Source organism: Apus apus, chromosome Z, assembly GCF_020740795.1.
Source record: "Apus apus isolate bApuApu2 chromosome Z, bApuApu2.pri.cur, whole genome shotgun sequence".
NCBI classification, from domain to species: Eukaryota; Metazoa; Chordata; class Aves; order Apodiformes; family Apodidae; genus Apus; species Apus apus.
Genome location: NC_067312.1, coordinates 1,104,344 through 1,123,997, shown reverse-complemented (window position 1 = coordinate 1,123,997; position 19,654 = coordinate 1,104,344). Strand labels below are relative to the sequence as shown.

Sequence of the window (19,654 nt, the reverse complement as noted above, 5' to 3'; positions counted from 1 at the left end):
TCGAAACCAGAGAAGAACGACAGAAAGAAAAAGAAGCCGATCAAACCTGTCACACTACTTGCAGTCCCCCCAAGAAATGGCTCCCCCCCTCCCCAAAAGCCCTCCCCACCCTCCCACCCGCTTCAACCCCCCCCCCCCCCCAAGAAGAATCCGACCAGGAATTCAGCAGGGCCTCACTGCACACTAGCTGGGCTCCACACGCAGGGGAACGCTCCAACCGCTTCGCTTCGTCACAGCCACTTTGATTTATGTCATGTTTCCGATGATACAAACATTGGAAGGCACAGTGGTAACATTGTAGCATTCTAACCTTGTACCTCTGAAAATCCCAGAAAGAAAAATAAAATAATAATAATAATAATTAAAAAAAAAGGGGGTCGGGGTTGGGGGGGGGGGGGGGCTGGCAGGGCTCACTCCCGCGCCCCCCGGGGCCGGCGCCGCCCCCCACGCCCCGTCTTCCCCCCCAAAAAAAACCAGACTGAAGGAACAACTCTCGACTTGAGGGATGGATGAGAAGCAACGTCAGGGTCAGCATTTCAGCCTGCACTACCCCTCCGAGAGACAGAGTTGGCACTACAGGTTACAAGAACAACAACAAAAAAGAAAACGAAAAACACCGAAAAAAAACCAAAACAAAACCAAAATAAAACAACCCCAAACGAACAGGGCAGAGGGACAGAAATAAGACAAAAAAATTCCTTATTTACAGTAAAATCTTTTTTTTTCTTTTTTAAAAAAGTTAATCAGTACTATTTTTTTACAGGAGCAAAAAAGTCTGAAACAAATGAACAAAAGCTTACCATATTCACTAAATTTTTAATATATATTTATATATATATTTATATATATATATTTTGTCATAGGTCTATAAGATCCATCTGTTCCTCCTACCCTAAGGAATGGCTAATGTCATCGCTTCAGTTTTCGTTAGGACGTTTGCTGGTTTCGTAAATATCTGGGCAGCAAAGCTTCCCTTTTAATATCCAGTAAGTATAAACACTAGCTGTCTAGCACACCAACAAAAACGCTCATTTTTGTTTGTTTCGCTTCGTTTTGTTTCTGGTTTTCCCTTGTCTTCAGAAGTACACTTTTTCATTATTGCAAGTTTACAATTTTAAATTAAATATTTCTTTTTTTTTATTTCTTTTTTTTTCTTCCCCCCCCCCCCCAGGCTTACAAATTAATTCTATTTTTTTTTTTGTCCCTTTCTTCTTTTTTTTTTTTTTCTTTTTCCCTTTTTTTTTTTCCCCCACCCCCCCCCTTTTTTTTTTTTTTTCCTTTTTTTTTTTTCTTTTTTTTTTTCCAAAAGAAGAAGAAGTTTAGGCACAAATGCATTGTCCCACAGTGTGGAGAGGATTGCCATTCAGTCTCTAGGCTGTGCACGTACAGCTCGTCACATACTGCGTTAGACATTCTGCATGATATGTTAGAGAGAGTCGTCCCTCAAGTTGCACTTTGTTGTTGGTTGGTTGGTTGGTTGGTTCTGGTTTGTCTGTCGTTTTGTTTTGTGGTTGGTTTTGTTGGGGTTTTGTTTTTGTTTGCTTGTTTTCTCGGTCGTAATAGTCGGGAATGCTGAAATCTCTTGCGTCTGCGATTCTTAACTACTCAGACTTGTCTTATATTACAAAAAAAGGGGTTAAGGAGAAGTGTTTATGTGGGTTTAAGATAATACAGCTGTTAAGGAAGTGGTCTCTTGCTTAAATGAAGAAATGTGGCAACTTGGACCTGTGGAAGAAGTAAAAAAACTCATCAGTCAAGGAGAAGGAAGGGTATGACTCTACCCCCCCCTCCAGCAACCCAACCAAACACTGCTCTGGAAACCAAGGGCACTCCCAGGGAGACCCAAAAATCAGGTTATTAGGGGTGGGCTGGCACATCCCCCCCCCCCCCCATGCAGTACCCCGGGGGTGATCCACCCTGGAATGGGGGCTGGACTTGGGGAAACCCCCTGGAGCAGAACAGGAGGTTTAACCTGAATATGAGAAAATACTTCTTGACTCTGAGGGTGACAGAGCCCTGGGACAGGCTGCCCAGGGAGGCTGTGGAGTCTCCTTCCCTGGAGACTTTCCAGAACCCTTAAGGACGTGTTCCTGTGGGATCTGCTCTAGGGGATCCTGCTCCAGCAGAGGGGTTGGACTAGATGGTCTCCAGAGGTCCCTTCCAACCACCCCTTCAGCGCATGGCTGAGAATCACGGAACGAGAACAAACTTGCCTTTTTTTTTACATCTGTCCCATGTGATTGGAGGCATCTCCCATCCCAGGGTGGGGTCCTGCCAGGGAAAGTGGAGGAGGATCTGAAGATACTTTCTCTTCTTCCCTTCTTTTCAGACACGCTGCTTTAGGATTCAGGTTTCTTTCTGTCAAATTGAAGCAAAAGGCCATTTCAAACATTCACATTTTAATACCAGATCGGGCTGTTCAGGGCCTGGACGTTTAAAATAAGGAAGCCACAATTATTTGTCCCAGTCCTGCTCCAGGAATTTAGGGGGCTGAAGGATGCAGCCTGGTCAGGGAAATGCAGTAAACTCCATCCACGAGCTCTGCAACCCCCTCCCTGCTTCTGCTTTGTTGTGGAGTAGCCAAGCTCAATATTGAATTTAGATCCTGCTGAAGAACGTGCCCAGGCTGCCGAGGACCTACACCAGCAGCCCTGGAGCTGCAGGGGAACACCAGTGCTTGGAGGGGTCAGGATGGCTCTGGGTGCCAGGGTCAGGTCTCTCCTCTCTCCCTGGCTGGCTCTGGGTGCTCCTGCCTCTCTCCCTGGCTCTGGGTACCAGGGTCAGGTCTCTCCTCTCTCCCTGGCTGGCTCTGGGTGCTCCTGCCTCTCTCCCTGGCTCTGGGTACCAGGGTCAGGTCTCTCCTCTCTCCCTGGCTGGCTCTGGGTGCTCCTGCCTCTCTCCCTGGCTCTGGGTACCAGGGTCAGGTCTCTCCTCTCTCCCTGGCTGGCTCTGGGCGCTCCTGCCTCTCTCTCTGGCTCTGGGTACCAGGGTCAGGTCTCTCCTCTCTCCCCAGCACCCAGTGCCCTTGGCCAGCCTTTCCCTGCTCCAGAAAGGTGTGTTTGGCACCGCCGAAGCCCACGAGGGACGTAAGGAGACCTGGTGGCACACTGACCTCTGACTTGCTGCTCTAAGCTGAGGATGACAGCCACAGCCTGGTGTAAGATCAGGAGCTTGGTCTGGGGCTTGTCACTCTTCAGGTGGAGCTGCACCATCCGGCCCAACTCCTTGAAGGCCTCGTTGATGTCCCGGACGCGCAGGCGCTCCCGCGCGTTGTTGGCCATTCTCCTCTCCTTCTCCCTCTCAGCCTTCTGCTCTGGTGTCAGGTCTTCATCATCGTTATTGCTGGGAGACAAAAAGGAGGACATCATTTTCTAATGATGTGAGAAATAAGGAGGGCAAAGATTTTCAACAGACTTTGTCCACGACCAGGGCTGTCAGTCATGGACAGACTTCTGAGCAGTTCTGATTTGCTGCTCCTCGTCCACCAAACCTGTGCAAAATTCAGTCCCCCTTTAATTTTTTGCTGGGTAAAGCTTTGGCTTGTAGTGAAGCTTCACAATCTGCAAGGCAGGACTTTGGGTATTTAAAAGAAGAAAAAATAGAGGTTCTAGCACCCAAGTCCCACGTGCTCCCCACATGGGGCACAGGGCACCGAAGCACCTGTGGGCAAAGAGCCAGCAAAGTAATGAATGGCTGTGGAGGGCCCCACAGTGAACTCCTGCCTTCTCTCTGCAACAAAACTGCTTTCTATCCAGCTAAAACGATGATTTCCAATTGAAAACACATCCACTGGTGAGTCACCGGCACTCTGTAATTTGAATTGGTTATGCAAATGGAGCAATACATCCTCAGCAGCCCTAACAACACCGATTCAGACCTAGAACTAAATACCAGGAGTAACCTTTTAAAGCTGCAAGCATGTCAAAAGCAAAAAATGCTAGCCCACAAAAGCCTCAAAGCCAACATGAATATGCATAAGCAACAGATTATTGGTGGGATGAACAAGAACTATCATGGCTTCACATCAGCGTAAAGGTGCTTTCTTCTTCCTGCTGAGCACACACAAGCCTCACCTCTGCAGATGGTCTCTGCAACACATTTACCCAGAGAACATGTCAAGTGTCAGATATTTGCTCCAGCCCTAAGAGAGGTGAAGGCAATAAAAGGCCTGAGAGCCCCTCCCAGGGCCAGCTCCTCTGCTCAGACACTTCTCACCTCTTTCCACAGGCACGGACAAGGCAGGAGGACACTGCCACTCCATCGGGAACAAAAATCCCCTGGAAGATGCAGGGGGAGGCAGGTGACATTCAAGGGACACAAGTAAAACCTGTCCCTTGCTCAGGGTCACGTTCACCATGGGTGTGGGTTCCCAGCTACGACTTCACTACTACTTCCCAAAAATGTATTCAAGAATACTGCCAAAAAAAGTAAAGCCCTCTAAATGCTCCCCTTGAACCTAGAGACTTGCAGCAATGGAGGGAGTGACTGATTTATTTCAGAGGTAAAGGAAAAGCAGGCTGTTAGTTCAGAGACAGGTGTGATCAGCTCTTGGGCACATTTTAAAGAGGTGACATTCCAACACCGTATCTCAATTTTCCAGCACAGGCAGAGAAGAGGGACAGCCCAATTGAGAGATTTTTAGAGTAACATAATTCTTTATGGATTGTGGAGAACTTGCTCAGGGTCCAAATTTGTGAATTGTTGGAATTTGAGGACATCCTGGTGTACAGGTACCAGAAAGGCACTGGGTGCAGCCAGGACAGCCCTGCCCTTCCACTCAGGCTGTGGCTTTACCTGCCAGGAAAAAACCTCATAGTTTCCTCCTGTTCTGTTCACTTCATCAAAATCCAGTAAAGGAATTAAATGAAGCGACACTATTATATACTGTTACCTAGATCTTGACCTAGTAATTGATTTGATATCCTTCTTGTCATCCTCTAGTTTCTTGTCCTCAGAAGACTTGGTGTCCTGGAGGTTTTCATCTCCCTCGTCATCGGATTTGATTTCGGAGCTGCCCGAAGAGACGCTCTGCCCTTGCAGTCCAGTTGGCATTCCTGTGGGAAAACACACGGGAGGGGATGTTCAACCAACAGGATGGGCTGGGCCCGTGTCCCCTGCCCCTGGTGCAGGGTGACCCACGGCACAAACCCCAGCCATGGGGCAGAGCCAGATGTGGGGCGGCAGCTCCTGAGGAAGGGATTCAGCCAGGGCTTGGAGGTCTGGCTCTGCTCTGTGGCAGGGAGCACAGGATGCCCAGCTGCTCCTCCTGCTCCCCAGTCTCCACAGAACTTTTCCTTTGTCTTAAAAATATCTTTCAGATGTGATTTGCATAAAATAATCAAAATAGCTCTGCTTGCAAGCAAGACTTTGCAAGCCACTGGCCCAGGCTGCCCAGGGAAGCTGTGGCTGCCCCATCCCTGGCAGTGCTGAAGGGCAGGTTGGATGGGGCTTGGAGCAGCCTGGGCTGGTGGGAGGTGTCCCTGCCCATGCAGGGGTGGGACTGGATGATCTTTAAGGTCCCTTCCAACCAAAACAGGTCTGGGATTCTGAGATTCTATAACAGTCTGGGCTCTTTCCTCCTTGCTTTAATGGGAAAATCAGCTCCTCCTGGAATAACAACAGACCCGGGAATGCCCTCTGGCTTTAGTCATCTCCAAGACCACTTTGCAACGGGCCTGCAGAGGAATCTGGCATGTTCAGGGCAGTGCAACACACCTGGGAAGCCGAGGAGAGGCACTGTGGTGCCAGCCAGAGCCGGGAGGTCGGTGGGGCTGAGCTTCCCCTTCAGCTCCCCCCCTGGGCTCTGCGTCCTGCAGCGCTCCCACACTCCCACCGGCCCTGCTCAAAGCGGTGGTGACACCCAAACTCCCTGTCCCGAGGGGTCTGCTGGCACAATTCCGTAGCTGCACCAAACCTGCCACGCTCTGCGCTGCGTCCTGCTCCCCAGCACCCCCCTCCGCGGGTCCCCGCCGTCCCGCCCGCATCCCTGGGGATGCTGCAGCCGGGCTGGGCGTCCCAGGCAGCCGCTACTCACCCCTGTACGGGTCCTGGGGCGGGTTCAGGTCCGGGGAGGTGGCGGACTGCACGGGCAGCTGCGGGACCGGGACCTGGTTTGGCACGAGCGAGTGGCTCCCGCGGAGGGTGACCCCGTCCTCGCGGTGCGCCCCGACCTGCCGAGGGGACAGAGGCAGCGCTGAGACCCCCGCCCGGGGCACCGGCTGCGCGGCCGCCCGAGGGGGCCCCGGGAGGGGCTTCACTAGAGGGCGCAGCAGCACCGCGCAGCACCGCGCAGCAGCACCGCGCAGCACAGCACCGCGCAGCACAGCACCGCGCAGCAGCACCGCTCAGCAGCACCGCGCAGCAGCACCGCGCAGCACCGCGCAGCTCAGCCCAGCACCGCGCAGCAGCACCGCGCAGCTCAGCCCAGCACCGCGCAGCACCGCGCAGCACCGCACCGCGCAGCAGCACCGCTCAGCACAGCACCGCGCAGCAGCACCGCGCAGCAGCACCGCGCAGCACCGCGCAGCACCGCGCAGCAGCACCGCGCAGCAGAGCGCAGCACCGCGCAGCACCGCGCAGCACAGCCCAGCAGCACCGCGCAGCACCGCTCAGCACCGCGCAGCAGCACCGCGCAGCAGCACCGCTCAGCATCGCGCAGCACCGCGCAGCACAGCACCGCGCAGCAGCAACACCGCGCAGCACAGCACCGCGCAGCAGCAACACCGCGCAGCACAGTACCGCGCAGCACCGCGCAGCAGCAGCACAGCACCGCGCAGCACAGCACCGCGCAGCACCGCACCGCTCAGCACAGTACAGCACCGGGCTCAGCACCGCACAGCACAGCGCAGCACCGCGCTCAGCACCGCGCTCAGCACCGCGCAGCCATGCAGATCACCACGCACACCCTGTGATCTCCGTGCACATCCCCACACGCAGCGTGTGCATCACTGTGTGTGCAGCACTGCCCGCAGCACCCCTGCACGCAGCCTGGCACGCAGCCCGTCCCAGTGCACATCCCAGCATGGCACAGCCCATCCCAGTGCACATCCCATCCCAGTGCACATCCCCTCATGGCACAGCTCATCCCAGTGCACATCCCATCCCAGTGCACACCCCAGCATGGCACAGCTCATCCCAGTGCACATCCCAGCATGGCACAGCTCATCCCAGTGCACACCCCAGCATGGCACAGCTCATCCCAGTGCACATCCCATCCCAGTGCACACCCCAGCATGGCACAGCTCATCCCAGTGCACATCCCATCCCAGTGCACACATCCCATCCCAGCACACATCCCCTCATGGCACAGCCCATCCCAGCACACATCCCAGCACAGCACAGCCCATCCCAGTGCACATCCCATCATGGCACAGCCCATCTCATCATGGCACAGCCCATCCCAGCATGGCACAGCCCATCCGAGCACACATCCCAGCACAGCACAGCCCATCCCAGTGCACATCCCAGCACACATCCCATCATGGCACAGCCCATCCCAGCACACATCTCATCATGGCACAGCCCATCCCAACACACATCCCATCATGGCACAGCCCATCCCAGCACACATCCCATCATGGCACAGCCCATCTCAGCACACATCCCATCATGGCACAGCCCATCCCAACACACATCCCAGCACACATCCCATCATGGCACAGCCCATCCCAGCACACATCCCATCATGGCACAGCCCATCCCATCATGGCACAGCCCATCCCAGCACACATCCCATCATGGCACAGCCCATCCCAGCACACATCCCATCATGACACAGCCCATCCCAGCACACAACCCAGCATGGCACAGCCCATCCCATCATGGCACAGCCCATCCCAGCACACATCCCATCATGGCACAGCCCATCCCAGCAGGCCCAGGAGGCTGTGCTGCCCCGCCCCGTGCCCAGGCAGCGCAGCAGCTCCAGCAGGTACACGTCAAGCTGCCTCCCGGGTGCCGCAGCCCAGCGCGCCGGTTCCTCCCCATCTGTCTTCCATCACGTCCGCCAACAGATCTGACAATTATCTTAATGCCCATATGCTTAATTGTGGGCTTCTCAATTCCCCCACCGCCACTGGAAATCCGGCAGGAATTTCAATTTGGCACTTGGCTTTCATTTCAGGGGAGCAGACCTGCCATTCCCTGCCTCCCCCCCCTAACGCCAGCGGTGCCTCTGACAGCAGGAGCTGCACTTCCCCCCCATAACCTGTCACCTGCCTTTCCAGCCTGAGAAGCCCCTTCCAAATCAGTGCTCCTGCCTTTCCCCAACCACCGAGTCCCAAATCCAGAGGGGCACCATCCCTGCCAACGCCATAACTCCAGGTATTCCAGTAAGAAAGGTTTTATGGAACACTCCCTGAACACCACCAGAAGTCAACAGCGCTGGAGACGCAGCCACCCCTGCCCTGGCTGGGGCTCGCTGACACATCCAGGTTGCTCCTTCATTAATTAAAGGAGTTCAGGATGTGACGAGCAAAGCTGTCAGGAGCTGCTCTGATAGAAACGCAGCCAGGGCAGTGACACCTACATGGACATCTGCAGGGACAGACACGTTGTCCACACGGAAAACTCAGCTCTCTTCCTCCTCCAGGCTGTGCATCCCCTGACGCTGGGGTGCCCGGGGTGATAAACCCGGCAGAGACCTGGGAATCACTCCTCAGACTTGAAAAATAAAGACTCGGGCAGATAAAAAGATGGAGGGATGTTTCTAATCAGACTTACAAGATAATATAGGATAATTGTTAGCAGCAAGTCGAGACCGCAGGAAGAAAGATAAAAGGGAATCCTGCCAAGGGGAACTCGAGAAAATCTCTTACTACCAGACAGAATGCAAATACCCGAGAGCAAGTGTAAGAGAGCAGAGACAAAAACTCTCTCCTTGTTGAGACATTTTAATTTGAAGAACGTGTGGCACTAGGCAAAGGCTGGAACTGCTGTTATTTGGTTTTAAAAGGGAATGAGTTGTCACAGGGTGCTTGGAGCTCCTCAGCAGTTCCACTTCCTGAGACCTCAATGGAGAGAGCACAATAAAATCCTGATGACATCCTTCTGAGGAGAAATAGAAGGTTTTTGCAACACATATGAAAGAAAACACCTACTGTGGAGAAAACATCTTCTCCATCCCCAGCAATACCCAGCTCAGCTGGACATGACCCTGGGCAACCCAACCAGGAGCTGGCCCTGCCTCCAAAGGTGGCCCTGCCACGAGGGGGGTTTCACCCCGACCACCTCCACAACTGCCCTACCAGGTACATTTCTCTGTGATTCTCCAAAAGACAAAAAAACTTAGTTTTGAGGTCGAGAAAGACAAAGAAACAACTGACATGACTTCTGGTTGGCCAACAACTACCCTCCTTGGAGCAGAGCTTCTGAACCATGACTGGAAGCTGTGAAGGTGCTTTGATGCCACATCTCACTCTGCATCCCTGCCAGACTCCCCAGGCTCCATCCATGACCTCGGCAGACAGACAGACAGACAGACAGCCCACCTCCTCCCCCAGACCACCTCCATTATGGTTGACCAAAACTATCAGCTCTTTTCTTCTCTCTTACACCCCACCATGTGATCTATCTTGCTTCTTGAGACTTGTTTTCCTGCCAACTGGCAAATTCCAGGCTGGCTTGGTGAGCAAGCCCAACCTCTGTCCATCCCTACATGGAAAAAAGACCATTTCTTATGGGTGTGAAGCCCGTTTCCCCCCCTCCCCGGGTAGAAGGCAGACATCCTGGGATGGGGTGATGCTCAGGCTGCATCACCCTTCCCACCCACCATCCTGCCAGGGCCACAGCACATCCAAAACACCAACACTTCCTACCACTGCAGCTACACAAACCACCACCTTGCAATGGCCTTTCCACAGTGTGTTTTCCTGGATAACTTATTTCTCCAGCTTCAATTGCTTTCAAGAAGACTCAGGCAGCCCCATCACACTGTTACCCACACACAGCGTATCTTCTGAGACACCAAAAGACTTCAGATCCAACTCTACCAGGCTACAAACACCTTTGTGGGTCTGCTAGAGGAAAAGATCAAAACTACCCCAACACCAAGTGGTCCCCACCACCACAGTGCCCAACGTGGCCAAAACCCACCATCTCTGAGGGGATGTGACTTACAGGCTGAAGCCCACCCTGCACCAGGCGTTAGGGACAGCAAGAAGCAACACCTAGAGCTGGGGGGGTCGGCAGGTCCCACCCTCCCTGGGGACACAGGAGATGCTGCAGCTTCTGCCTCCCCCTCTCTTGGCAGCCAGCGGGGCCACCGGTGTGTCTGGTGCACAAAGCCCAGCTCTGCCCTGAGGTGGAGAGAAGATAGGAATCATTCCCCCCAGCCTGGGAGTGGAGACTGTAAATAATACTTATCTTCAGAGAATCAAACTCACTTTGAAGTTCTATTAATATTTTATTTCTTTCCATCTCTTTAAACAGGGCCCTACTGCAGCACTTGGCAGACTGGATTGGGAAAGAAAACAACCCACCCCAACAAACAACAATTCCTAAAATGTGCCGGGGAGGTGGAAGCAAATCTCTGCCTTCATTTCCCCTCTGCCATCACCATCAGAGGGACACGCAGGTCCCAAGCCCACGTGTTGCATCCTCACGGGTGAAGCTCAGTCTGCTTGGGATCGTCTGGCCAAAGGGGAACACCAGGAGAAGCCCCAGTCCTGGGGGGGCTTTGGTTCTTAAGGTTAAAAAAGCTTCTGGGAGATGAATAAATACAGGTAGGCTGATCCCAATATGCAAGGATGAAAATCAGAGAGAGGATCAAAATGGTTCTGCAGACCTGGCAGGGCAGGTCTCTTTGGAGGTACTAGCCTGATGGAACCAGCCCAAAAAACCTGGATAGACAATTCCTGAATTCCCACTTCCATGAAGTCTTTTATGGCATTTTAAAAACGTTAAGAGCTGGAAGGAGGCTAGAGCTTGTCTTCTCTTGGCATTTTCATCTCTATATCCTGTATTCAGCACAAACATCAGGTTTTTCTGGTTATGCTGGTTTGTATGAGTTCCAGATTATCTGCTCTATCTATACGTGCATCGTGACACGGGAAGCTGCTTCAAAAAATAGCTGGAAATTAAATCCTGAATACTCAGCATTTCCTGATGATGTGTACCTTAGCCCAGATGAAGAAAGCGATGCTGGGATGCTGGAAGAAAATTCCCAGTTTGAGCCTCATCCTACAAAGTGCATTTTCCCTTCTTTTTTTCACATCACTGTTCTGCTGCACGGCAGATGGATGTGTCATCCATGTCAAGTTGCACTGCACTGAACCTGGCACTTCAGTCCTCAGGAATATGATCCCAAAAGGAGGCGGGTCCAGCAGGAACAAGGTGAGGGGGGGTTCCAGGGCACCAGCACCCCCACCCCTGTGTGCCAACCACACCTGGGGGCTTCTGCCACCACTGGCAGACTTGGAAGATGCTCTGTTCTCAGGAAAGACTAAGAGAAAAGGTGTCTGTGGGGTGACCAGGCACCCACCGACACGGAAACCGGGTTTGGTGCCTCTGACATGCACCCTCTCCACGAAATCCCAGCAACACCTGGCCTGCCCCAAGCGCTGCCTCGGGGCTGGAGTTCCCTCAAGTCCTCCCTCTCACTCTGTGTGATGGAATCTTTACTCTCTGGAGCAAGGAAATCCCCACCTGACCCCAAAGTGAATCCCACAAAAGTCTCTTTCATCGCTTGCAGATGGGCATGTGAAGCTCAGGCAAGGAAAGGAGCAGACCCAAGCTGTAAAAAGCAGGGAAAAGTTTCCTATGAAGTTATGAGTGTTGCATCCCTTTCCTTCCAGTTAACCCTTCCCATGCTGCCAGGTGGCATCCACATCCACACTTCACTTCCTAAATCCAACAGAAAACCCACCATCTCTAGCCTGGATCACAGCTCTGGGCGACAGCTGGGAAGAGATTTATTCCTAACATGCCAATATCATGAATAAACACAACCAGCAACACGCTTTGTCCTTTTAAAAATGATGACCTTGTGTTATCCAATTAGATAAATAAAAACATGAGGCAGGGAAGTTGTAAGGTGCTGCATGTTAACACGTGTTCCGTATCGTCAAAATTTATAAGCCTGACAGAAAGCAGATTTGTGCAAAGCCCTTACAAACCTCTCCTGCTATAATAAAAAGGGAACAGCACAGGGCACGCTGACACAAATGGTCTCTCACTGTATGTGTGTATTATTGGTCCAAATTATTCACTCTTATTTAACTGCACCAAAGTCTTTCATCTCCACGCTATACAGTAATAGTTTCCATATGAGCGGTGGCTCAGCTATAAATAAGATCAAAAGCAACAGAAAGGATTTAATAAAAAAAAAAAAAGAAAAAAAAAAAAAGAGAGAGAGAGACATTGAGAGTGGCATTAGATCAGGAAAAGAAAAGCAAAGTTCACTTTTTTTCCCTGCAGAAAAAAAAGTAGGGCTGAGTCCTAAGCAGCTCGCTGAGGCTGCGAGGAAAGGGCTGCTTGGGAGCCAGTTGTGTGCAAAAGCCATTGAAGGGGAGCTGCAGGCAGAAGGAAGGGGAAGAAGGTGCTGATGGAAAAAAAGTCCCAGTGCCACGTCTCCAGGAGGGGCTGGGACACTGGCTGGGTGGCAGCGTGCCTGCCCCGAGGCCACGGGAGCATCCCAGGGGGTTCCTGGGGTCTGGAGGAGGTTTGGTTTGGCAGCAGGCATCGCAAGGTGGGAAGAGCCAACTTCCAGCTGCTCCCTCAGCCTCTCCTTCAGCTTCCCAGGATAATCCCCGTCCCCTGGGCAGACCACAGCCCATCATCGCATCTCCCCCAGTTCCCTGGCTCTGCTTTGCCACCATGGGAGAGAATTCAGGGATTTTCAGGGGAAACCAAGTGGTGGCCACCTATTCTGGAGAGAAGCGGGTTGCCATGGAGGAGGGAAGCCCCTGAAATAAGCACTGCGATTTCTTTCCAACGGAGATGATTATTCATGTAAGTATTGGCTAAATCTGGAGATATAAAGGCTCCTAAAGTACAGGATTAACAATATTAACTCTTCTCCACTGAAGGGCTGGGGAGGGAGGGCAGGAAACCATGCTGCAAGCAAGTCCCTGTGCCTGGATGCTTTATTTTCATTTATTCTATGATTTTGGGTTCCAAATCCAGATGGTGGGGGGTCCCATCCCAAGCATGGGGTGGCTGAACCCCCCTTGTTACTGCCTTCCTAGGAAGGGCAGCAGTGCTGCCAACCCAGGTTGGACCAGAAGATCCTTGAGGTCCCTTCCAACCTAGCATTCTGATTCCTCTGGCTCCCCAGCACCTGCCTTGGATCCACAAACCCAATTCAAACGTTGCCCCAAAAGTGGGTTTTTAAACCCAAACCAGCTGCTCCCATGGAGCCTGCACATGCCAGGCCGGCCACGTGGCGCTCGCAGGCAGCGAGCGAGGCAGAAAGGAAACCTGGGAAACCAAATATCAACGGGGCTTTTTAACCATCTGCCTAATTAGCTGGTCGGTAATGAATGGGGGCATTGTGCGAGGACAACGCTCTCCAGAAAAGGTGCCGTTTAAATATTGGTCAGTGGTTTCTCTCCTGGTCAGAATGAAGTTTATAGCTCCAAAATAATTTAGGAATATGATAAGGGCTGTAATTGTGTGGCACTAGGAATGTCAACCAATTAGGCAGAAAATGGCGCTATGTAAAAACCCCACACTGGTGCCTGTTATGTCAGATTTCATTCCATTAAGGTCATTCTGTCCAGGTTTGGGTTTTTTTTTTATTATTATTTATATTATACCTGCTAACTAAAAAACCCAGTCAAGCAAAACAAACCACAGGCCCAGCAGCTACAACTCTGCTAAAAACTGAGAAGAGAAAAAGGCAGCAAGACAACCCAGCAAAAGCCAAATCTTGTCTTTCAAACAACGCCAAGTCGCTCGACTCCTTTTGTTTATATACGAATGACATAACTGAATTACTTCATGAGCTGCTACTTTAATTCCTAGGGGTGGAAAATTCCGTAAGTTAATTTAATGTGGATGTAAGAAAAATAGAAATACACACGAACACGCTCTCTTCCTGTGGGCCCTCGTGAGAAGTGTGCAGCAGGCTGCCTGACGGGCTTCTGAGCTATCTTAAAAAATAATGTGAACTGTTTTCTGCTTTAGAAATTACTTTTGTCACTCTCTTTGTGCACCACTACACAAGAACTGTGCGATTTCAAGGATTTCTCTGCAAAAGTTAGGACCTTGCTGTTCTCTGCTCTTTGATTTGAAAGGTTATGATGAAGCCCCTGCAATCCACACAACCTCTGAAATAACAGGAAGTGTGGAAAGCCAGGAAATTCACAGTTAAAGCTGGAAGTACACGCTTAGCTCATGCCCTTGAGAGACAGAGATGGGCAGATTAAATCACCCGAAACCCCAAGTTTTTACCTTGACATGTGACTCGGAAAACTTTGGCCTCAAGGACCCTTAAAGAAACAGGAATGTCATGAGCAGCCTGACCACAAACCCCCTTCCCACATCAGCCCCATTTCTCAGCCACTTGTGCCTCTTCCCACAAGTTTCTTTGCGGGTGTCCAGGGTGGTTCTGCACCACCTCAACCTGCCTGCAGAAGGGAGGTCACCTCCATTGTGATTACAACGTTTTCAGTCCCATCGATGCTCGTGCACATGCTTAACATCAACATCATGAACAGCCCTCACGGGACGACTCATGGTAATAAAGGAAAGTGTGTTTGCAGAACCCAGGCCTGGATGGGAAACCTGAAACTCCATCTCCCCTGCTCCATTCGTGGGTCACCCCAATTTCCACCACCCCTAAACGCACCCACAAGGGGACCAGCTCTGGGTGAGCAGTTGCTGCACTCTGGCTTTGTGGCTGGGACAAACTGGAGGGATGCTGGGCACACTGGGAGGGACGCTGGGGTTCCAATTCCTCCCCTGCTCAGCCAAGGCAGCTGTACCCGACACCCTGCAAGGGTTTCCCCCCTGAGCTCCTGCATCCCAGGGCTGCGACTTGAAACTTACCCTTCTTTTGAGACTTTATTGCTGCCTTTCTCCTGCTGTAGCCCAGCTGAGCAGGCAGCTCCTCTGGGCTTTCACCACTAAAGCCAGTCTGCTGTAAACCAGCCTGAAACACACCGTGTGTTTCTAAAGGGTGTGAATTACCGCGCCTCGGTTTGCTCACGGCAGAGGGGAAATGAGAACCAGGGCCTTCAGCAAATTCCAGGGGCCTGCTAAAAATTAGGAAATGCTTAAACTCTCTCCTTACTGGGCTGCTAATAAAATAATAATAATAATAATAATTAAAAAAAAAAAAGGCACGTAACAGAAGAAACCCCTTCCAAGCCAGCCTGCTCCGGCAGAGCCCTCGCACAGGGAACGAAGCCGCGCTCCCTGCCGCACAGCTGTAAACCTGGCCCCACGCCATCCCAAGCCCAGGCCTGGAAATTCCCGTTTCCAGCAGCAGCTGACCCCACCTCAGAGCCTTCCCCGGGGCTGGAGGGAGCAGCCAGCCCCCCCAGGGCAGGCAGGGCCCGGCCCCGCTGGCTGCAGCCCCGGGAGGTGGGCACGGCCGCTTCCACCGCCGCACTCCGCAACGTTTCCGGTCCATACCTCCCACTGCTACTTTATTTACTGCAGCTGGCCAGCCTTTTATAGCCTGTTTCATGTATTAAAATTCAAATGTGGAAAACATTACCAGTATCCTCTCCTTGATTTTTTTTTTTTTAAATTTTTTTTTTTTCCCCCCCAAATTTTTCTCCCCCCCCCCCCCCTCAACTTCCTTTTCAGCGTGGAATGTATCAACTGGTCAAAGGCTAACTTCAGACTGACTCCACTCAAAAACTATTTCCTTTGTTCTTCTGTTTTTCCTTCAAAATTCATACCAGTTTTCCAAAAAAGAAACGAGCGGGCCCGACTCCTTCGCCCAAGTTACGGTTTCAGACAGTGAGTAATGCTGCTGGGCAACGGGGCAGGCTCTGGGCTTTCAGCAAAATGTCCCTGTCTCCCTGGCAAAACACCCAAATATCTGCTCAGGGACCCTGCTCTGCCCACACTCTTATTTAACAAAGTCTAAACAAAACCTGTCCCACCCCATCACTCTGCGTTTCCCCTGAAAAGAACCCCCCACCATATTCCTAAAATCACGAGGACGTTTTTCAGACGCATGACACCAGCACTTCCATTTCTCATTGTTGTTGCTTTTGGTGGTGGCTTTTGTGCTTTTTTTTTTTTTTTTTTTTGGTTTCAATCAAACTTCACCTACATCTGGTATTTAAGCGAGGAGCACATATTTATGGAACAAACTGTCTCTGAAGTGATGCCCTGGGTGCATGTTGCATCAGTTTAACATATGCAAAGCGAACAAAGCTACAAAAATTAAACTCTTTTCTCTTGATTGAGAGCAGATATGCAGAAAGAGTTGTAAGGCACAGATCTGGCTTTTAATAAAGCCAGATTCCTTCATTAAAAGCACTATTGTTTAAACACTGGAGGAAAAAATAGCTTTGTACAAACTCAAATCTTAGATTATCTTTATCCCAAGTGTATTTAACACATTACCTGAGGCCAAGCTGAATTACAATCTAGAATTTCCTTTTGTGAATTCTCAGCAACTGCCACAGAGAGCTGAACAATGTCTGGTTCATGCTAATTTTATTGGGGAAGGGGAGAGGAGATGGATTCAACTGAGTTGCTGAAAAAGCATCTTTCTACCTCTCGAAGCCTTTTTCACCAGACTATTTCCAGTTCACACTTCACATTTCCCTGAATCTGCAAACAACGCAGGCTCCGTCGTGGCTTTGACTGATATTTCACCCACAACAGAGTCACTTTTAGCAACATTTAATTTAACAAGGAGCAGAACCTGTCACAATGAAGCTCCAACAAATAAAATAAAGAAAAAAACCCTCCTTAATTTCCTTTCCCAGGTGCTTAATTGCAGCAAACTGATGTTACATTTTAACAACCTGGAGCAACAGAAGCAGCATTTAGCTTAGGGCACTGAACCTGGACCGGTCTGAAGAGGAGAAGGCCAAGGTGAGATGGGTAGGGATACCTGAAAAGCAAAGCTTGTCTTGCAGGGGGGCAGCAGGAGGCAGCTGGGATGTTTCATTTCCATCCAGGATGGCAAACCTCAGTTGCAAAATCTTTGGATGGTGGTCAGGGCTGAAGCTCAGACACAAACCCTTGCCCTGGTGGGATGGGGAGCAGGCAAAAGGCCTCTGCTGGGCCCCACTGGTTCCAGCCACGGGAGAACCTCCCCCAGCACCACATGAGGTTTAGGAACAGCTCTGCTGAGTAAAGCCCTGCTCTCAATACCACTGGAGGCTAATTATTTTATAATCACCTCCCCAGCCATCCTGACAGGTCCGAGCTGGGCATCCCCAGACTGGGGACGTGGTAATTATGGCATAATTGGCCACCAGAAGAAGCTCCTTCCTTCCCCTTGCAGTTACCTCACACTAGGGCATCAAAGTTTTCCTTTCTTTCTTTCTTTTTTCTTTTTTTTTTTTCCTTCCCTCGCAAACAAAAAAATTTCAAAAAAGGAGGAATCCTGTCTGAATCCTGTCAAATAAAACTCTAAATGTTTGCATTTTCCATATGATGTCTAATCCTATTTGGAATGCCTCTGAACATTTGGCCTTGATTACATCTTGGAGCAATGAATTTCACAGGTCATTGTGCGTTGAATAAAAAGTATTTCTTTTGGTCAGGTTCACTGAATGTCCCCTTGTTCTTTAATTATAAGGCAGGATGAATAGGAGAGCTAGATTTACCTTCTCTATGCTGTCCATTATTCTGTGTACCTCTATTATGTCTCCTCTTATTCATCTCCTTTCTAAACACAATCACCACAATCTGTTCAACCTCCCTTCACAGGAAAATCCTTCCATGCTTGCAATCGTTCCTGCTGTTTATCCCCAGACTCCTAATTCCACTACAGTTTTTGGAGACAGGAAAACCAAACCAGCTCCAGGGAAGGCACAGGCACACGTATGTATATGGAAATGCACACTCAAGGCATATACTGCCACTCCACCAGTCTTGGTGTCCTTTCTCATGTGCCTTTTCAATTCAAGGGGCTTTTGGTCTTGTTGTCCGGGGTTCTTGCACACTAGGAGAAATTTCCATGTGACTCTAGCAGAGGCCTATGCTCGCCCTCCACCTATATATAGTTAATTGAAATTCTTTCTTCTCATCTGCCCTGCCTTGCCCTTCCCATGTGGGATGAGCAGGGGATCAATTCTAGTCCCCCAGCGAACTGGTCATGGATCTGTCACGTCCTTTGCTCTCTCCACATCTTTTCCCCTAGTCTTCATTAACCTAAATAGCTTGAACCATCTGAAAATACTGCCAGATAACTCCTTGGTCCCTTCCTGCATCCCACGTGTGGGTAAGAGCTGCTACTTCTGGAATGAATTTGGAAGTATCAAAGCAAACACCTCTCGATCCCATCCAAGCACTGCTCTGGCTCAGCTCTGCACGGGCACAACCTCACCCTTCCTAACCCAGATTTGCCGCTTCTCAGCTCGTCTTGTCCTTTCACCAACTTCTGCTGAGGGACTTGGTGATTTCTACAGCCCCAAACGCATCGTGTGAACTGCTTTTATTTTTCTGACACACTAAAAGGCTGAAGAGCCATGCTTTGCCTTTGCGAGTGAGAAGGCAACTGCGCAACTTCCCCTTCGCAAAGTGTCCTGGAGACCCAAGTGGTGCGTGTTAAGGCAAATTACAGCCCTGATCCCACAGGTTTTTGTGACACACCGCTCACCCAGGCAGCAGAGACAGACCAGGGACTCCCAAAATGCAAGCAGGAGCTCACAAGCCCTTGGAGGGTGTGCAGAAGTATCCTTCCCTGCACCAGCTGTTTCACGTGAGAGAAGGGTCATGTAGCCCAGAGCGAAACGTACGCCAAGGTGAGCACACACAGCTCCAACTCTGGATTACCTTCTCCCCCCAGATTTAATCATGCATTCACAACAAGGACAGGATTACTGCCCATTGCTTAAACCTTAAACCAAACCCACGCCTTACACTGAAACTCTCACCCAGCTTCCCAAGAAGTGGTGAAACACAACGCTACCCAAATCTTCTTGAAAGCAAAAAAAAAAAATAAATGAAAGGAAAACCAAGCATTTCAGGAGCTGGGGAGGAGCAGTGACTTTATGTACAGCTGGCCCAGAAGTCTGAGAATAAATGAGCCCGTGAAGAGTTCACACCCCTTGCCACGAATGCACACACACACCTGCAATCTGTGCAGAAGGACTGGTAAACTGGGGCCGCTGGCCCTGGTCACACGGCCACCAAACCACTGATGGAAAGGTGCAGGAGAGCCCAGCCTTGCTGCTGCTCTCCCTGGCAAGCTCCTGCCATGGGGCAACTCCCCCCAGCATGTTCAACATGGGGCAGCTCCTGCAGCACACTCAGCCATGGGGCAGCTCCTCTCAGCACACTCAGCTATGGGGCAGCTCCCCCCAGCATGTTCAACATGGGGCAGCTCCCCCAGCACACTCAGCCATGGGGCAGCTCCCTCAGCGCACTCAGCCATGGGGCAGCTCCCCCAGCACACTCAGCCATGGGGCAGCTCCCCCAGCACACTCAGCCACGGGGCAGCTCTCCCAGCACACTCAGCCATGGGGCAGCTCTCCCAGCACACTCAGCCATGGGGCAGCTCCTCTCAGCACACTCA

The 19,654-nt window shown here is 51.1% G+C and overlaps 1 protein-coding gene across 23 annotated transcripts in view; it reads right to left on the bottom strand.

Moving 5' to 3' along the window:
* Window positions 1-1,266: 1,266 nt before the first annotated feature.
* Window positions 1,267-19,654, bottom strand: part of TCF4 (transcription factor 4) — a 224,452-nt gene continuing 206,064 nt past the window's right edge. For 17 of the 23 annotated variants that reach the window (XM_051642456.1, XM_051642454.1, XM_051642466.1 and 14 more), the window contains 5 exons: window positions 6,035-6,170; window positions 4,892-5,054; window positions 3,113-3,342; window positions 2,214-2,358; window positions 1,267-1,725 (listed from right to left, as the gene is read on the bottom strand). In XM_051642456.1, the coding sequence (XP_051498416.1) occupies window positions 2,222-2,358; window positions 3,113-3,342; window positions 4,892-5,054; window positions 6,035-6,170 (666 nt within the window). In that variant the 3' untranslated portion in view covers window positions 1,267-1,725; window positions 2,214-2,221. The remainder of the gene's footprint in view (window positions 1,726-2,213; window positions 2,359-3,112; window positions 3,343-4,891; window positions 5,055-6,034; window positions 6,171-19,654) is intronic. The other 6 variants (XM_051642453.1, XM_051642463.1, XM_051642473.1 and 3 more) reach the window with 3 other exon arrangements.